The 4,890-nt window shown below is 46.2% G+C and overlaps 1 protein-coding gene across 1 annotated transcript; it reads right to left on the bottom strand.

Moving 5' to 3' along the window:
* LOC8085043 (isoflavone reductase homolog IRL) lies at nucleotides 2,193–3,719 on the bottom strand. Its single transcript, XM_002455293.2, has 3 exons — nucleotides 3,219–3,719; nucleotides 2,699–3,140; nucleotides 2,193–2,595 (listed from the first exon to the last, which is right to left on the bottom strand). Exons 1-3 carry the CDS (start codon nucleotides 3,537–3,539, stop codon nucleotides 2,429–2,431), a joined length of 930 nt encoding a protein of 309 aa, XP_002455338.1. The 5' UTR covers nucleotides 3,540–3,719; the 3' UTR covers nucleotides 2,193–2,428.

The raw sequence follows: 4,890 nt of genomic DNA, 5'->3' as shown, positions 1-4,890 counted from the left end.
TATCAAACATCAAAAGTGAAACGCAGAATATTTTGATGTCTGCGCTTGATAAATTTGTTTCCTCGAAACGTGGCCCCCCTCCTTGGCTCCCCATGATAACGGAACTGAATCTGCTAGTCATTGGTGTTTTTCGCTTATAATATATTATTAAACAATATTTTTAGCTATGTGGTCTTGTTTAGATGTGATTTTTTTTTATTTCGTTACCGTAGCACTTTCGTTTGTCTGTGGCAAATATTGTCCAATCAGAGACTAACTAGGGTTAAAAGATTTGTCTCGTGATTTATAAGTAAACTGTGTAATTAGTTTTTTTGTTTATATTTAATATTTTATGTATGTAATATAAGATTCGATGTGACGAGGAATTTTAAAAAATTTTAGGTTTTTGGGGTGAACAAAACAGGCCTAAGCGAATAGGCCCTGCGGAATCGTTAACCCGCGTTCACATTCATAGTAGCCTGTTGGTCGATGTGCCTGCAAAGTTATCCCATTCCCATGCATCCGATCACCAGGATCCTGCTCCTGCTCTCCTCATCAGGCCCCATCTTTGTTGCTTGTGATCGAGTGTGGTAGCGTGGCTGGTTCAGGGAGCTAGCTGCCCTTTCAATGCCGATGAGTACTCACCCCTGTATATATTATATACAGCGCTAACTCTGTTTGGCTCAGTGTGACGTGACGGAATGATATGGAATCAGCTGCAGGCGCTAATTGTTACTGGGGAATGAAATATGCTACTTGTTTGGTTTATTGTTGGAGTGCTTCCCACTGCGAGTTCGATGCCATACGTCAGGCGAGGCGACGCGAGAGGGGTGGATCTTCTGGTTTCAGAACGTTGTCTACAAAATGCAAATGCTTTCAGAACATTTCCTCTTTTCCTTTTTGGCTGTGAAATGGTTTCAGATTTGAAAATCGTGCGCAAATCATTACTGCCTACCTCCAATCAAAGGCTTCAGATTTGAATCGAATTTCTTAAGTCTGGAGCTTACCGGATTATTGGAGGAAAGCATGAATGCTGCAATGTTTGCTGCTGCTGCTGCACTCCGTCCACGGCTGCTGGCTTGGTTACTGAGAGGAAAAAGTTTATTTTTTCTCCACAACTTCTACGAAAGTCCGCTTTTCCTCCCTCAGCTCTAAAACTGGGCAAACCACCTTACTCAACTTTTCAAACTATGCATTTTTTATCTCCCTGCAGCTTGCCGGAGAAAAACGAAGCCTTAGAAATTGTAAATGAATTCGAAGGTGGTTTTGCTACAATGATGATGGTTTTGTTTTTTTTAAATTATTTGGGCTGAATATTTGAAAAATTATAGTAAATCACAGAAAAATCATAAGATAGAAAAATCCAATTTTGTTGGACTTCACATAAGTAGATCTACACAATGAACATATAATATTTGTATGCTTTAGTACAAAATTTTTGCTATAAAGGTTTTTGTCTTTTTCTTTGTTATTTATTTTGGATAAATATTTTAAAAATCACAGTAAATTACAGAAAAATCATAAAATATAATTCTGTTAGACTCCACATGAGCATATCTACGCAGTAAATATATAATATGGTATGCTTTAGTATAATATTTTTGTTGTATCTTTAGATCTATGCTCTTTTTGTAATTAATTGAAATAATTCATAGCTGCAGTTTCTATAATTATTTTGTCGGAGTAAAACATACATATATTATATGTTTATTTTGTATATATACTCATGTGGAGTCTAAAAAAAATAGATTTTCTATTTTATTATTTCTCTATGATTTACTATGATTTTTCAAAGATTCAGCCGAAATAATTTACTTGCTTGTCACTCTCATTAGTTTTCTAATGGTGTGGTTATTATTACCAAAATCCATATTAGGGCTTGATTGACGTAGGAGGCAGCCTGGACATGGTGGTGGCAATGGGAGAGGGAGGAGGCCGCCGCAGGTGTAGTAGGGTCTCATCGGAGTTCCACGGCAGGGCAGTTGGCGGCAGTGATAGCGGGGTCACTCACTTGCCTGACAAAGCAATGGGTCGCACATCGCAAGAGGAAGAAGGGGGTGCCTACAGGGGAAGGAGATGGAGTGTTGACGGAGTCGTTTGCGCCTGTGCACGTGGGCCATGGCAGAATGTGACTATTTCCTATAATTTGGTGGGAGATACTATCATCATATACCGAGTCACTAGCTTGTGATAACCTTGTCAATCTGAAAGACTGAAAGCAACAAACCGATCGAAGGAAGCCGGGTTCTTATTATATTGGCGTAGAATCGAGGAAAAGGTGAGGCCATTACAACAAGCAGGCACGCTAGATCCCTCAAAGCAACAAAAAGTAGGCACGCTAGATCCATCAGACACACGTCGTCGCTAGTGACTAGCAGTAGCAGCTGACGAACTCATCATCACGATTGGGACGTCCACATCACACATCGTCGTCCTGTTTTTTCAGACTTCAGAGGAAGCGGTTCAGGTACTCGTCGACGGTGGTGTACTTGACGTCCGGGTACAGCTCGGTGGCGTCCACCCTCTTGGCCGGGTCGATCTCGAAGCCCGTCTGCTCCCCCCGCACGTACGCCGCGTGCCCGATCGCCAGGATGATGTTCAGCGGGATCGGCGACTCTGCACACACACACATGGACATGGACACCGTCGTTATTCACAGCTAGCTGCAATAGAGATCATGCATCCACGGATCGATGAACTGAACCAGAACCAAACCAACCTTGGATCTGCTTGAGCACGGCTTCCTCAGGCACGTACTCCCGCTGGAACGTCTTGCCGGTCTTCTTCTCCCACAGCGACAGCAGCTCGTTGTGCGACAGCGTGTTGGCGGGGGGCTTGATGTACAGCGTCTTGTTCTCGGCGCGCGGGTCGTCGGCGGCCAGCACCGTGTACGTCCCGATGTCCCCCTCCTCCACGAACACCACCTTGGTGTCGCCGTCGCCGAGGACCACCGCCTTGTCCGTGGGCGGGCCGGGCGCCAGGAGCTGCCCGACGTTGGGGAGCGCGTACCCCGCGAAGTAGCCCGCCAGGGCGTACGTGTAGGGGATGCCCGCGGCCTCGGTGGCGCGCCGGATGCCCACCTTGCCGGCGAGGATCGACTTGCCCGGCTCCACGATCCCCGTGCGGTCCACGTCCAGGCCGAACTCCGACGGGAAGAACCTCTGCATGCGCATGAAGATAGACGTCGGCATGCATGTAGCAAATCAAGCGCAAGAACAAGGGCACGGCCGACCGACGACCTTGACGTTGCCGGCCTCCTTGATGGCGTCGATGAGCCGGGTCTGGTCGGCGATCTGCAGCGACCCGAGCGTGGAGATGACCACGTCGGCGCCCTTCACGGCGCTGACAAGGCTAGCCTGGTCGTAGAGGTCGCCCTTGACGAGCGTCACGCCGGCGTCCTGGAAGCTCTGGAGCAGCGCCGCCTTGGCCGGGTCGGAGGGCGCCGTGTCCCTGACGAGCGCGACGGTGGGGTGGCCCAGCCGCGCGCTCGCCGCCACGACGTGCCGGCCCAGGTACCCCGTGCCGCCGACCACCAGGATCTTGCTCTTCTCCGACGCCATCTATCCGGCCTGATTGTGTGTCAAAACAGTTATCGGCGGCAATACTGCAGGATGGACGCCGGCCTGTTGATCGGTGTTGTCGATTTGTGGACCTGAGAATCAAACACTACTATATATAGGGAAAGGAAAATACTCCTAGCGCAGCTGGTTCCATTCCATACTGGTGGCTACCCTGTTGGTCCAATATTTTCAACCTGTAGCCTACCTCAACCTGTGGTTGCGGCGATTGGCCGATAGTGAAATTGGTCCAATATTTTCACGATTGGTGCAGGCAACATGTTGCGTTTGGACGAAACATATATTTTTCCCCTCTCACACGCAATCCCTTAAATTTAGTTTTCGGTTTAGAGAAATGGTTCCTTTTTTTTAAAAAAAAAGGAGAAATGGTGATTATATATGCACATGCACATGTCATCAGATGGGAAAAAAGGGGGCAAAGTCATGTACTTATATTAGAAAAAGAAAAGAGGTATTGTCTGTCGAGCATGTTCGCTTGTCTGAAAAATCATGGCCGAAAATATTGTTTGCTAATTTGTTATAAAAAAATATTATTTAATGGTTGACAGATTCGATAGATGATAGATAAGCTCAAACAAACAAGAACATTGTTTGGTACTAGAGCTTGTCAAGGGTCAGTATATAGCGGACTTTTGTTCAATTCTCAATCACAAATATAAACATGTGTAGATTTATCTATAAAAAATATATGTCATCTCAAAAACGAAAGAGGTACATGGTATAAAATGATTTTTTTATTACTAATATCAATTTTGTGTTGCTAATTTGTACGTACTAGAACCTTTTAGTGCTTATTATTAAAGGTTTACATATGGATGACAGGTGTTCACAAGTGGGTATAGTATCTCAAATTCTAGAAGACAAAGACATGACGAAAACCGGCGGGCGCCGCGCGGCCGTGCCTGCCTGGTTGTGCTAGCCGGCTGCACACGGTGGTGTGGGTGTGGCGGTAGGTGACGTTAAGATTCCGTCAAAATAATTTTGGAACGTAATACCCTCCATCAAAATAATTTTTGAACCTATAATACTTCATCATCATACTCATGGGCCGGACATCTGATGACCCTAGTAGGGTGGTAGGTGAGGTGGTACGTGCTGCTACTCTAGTGCACCCGGACGCGGGCTGTGCTCGTCCGCTCCGCTCCGCGATGAACCTGCCCGTGTTCACGTCCTAGCGAATGAGTCGACGTGTCCAGGTTCACGAGGGCACTTGTGGTTAACTAGGATGATCCAGTGAGAAAGGTCTGGCGCAACTGATGGGCCGGCCGTGGGTCATTTTCGACTTTAACCTTGTTTAGTTGTGAAAAGATTTTAGATTTTGACACTGTAATAT

Source organism: Sorghum bicolor, chromosome 3, assembly GCF_000003195.3.
Source record: "Sorghum bicolor cultivar BTx623 chromosome 3, Sorghum_bicolor_NCBIv3, whole genome shotgun sequence".
Taxonomy (NCBI): Eukaryota; Viridiplantae; Streptophyta; class Magnoliopsida; order Poales; family Poaceae; genus Sorghum; species Sorghum bicolor.
This window is presented reverse-complemented; position numbering and strand designations above follow the sequence as displayed.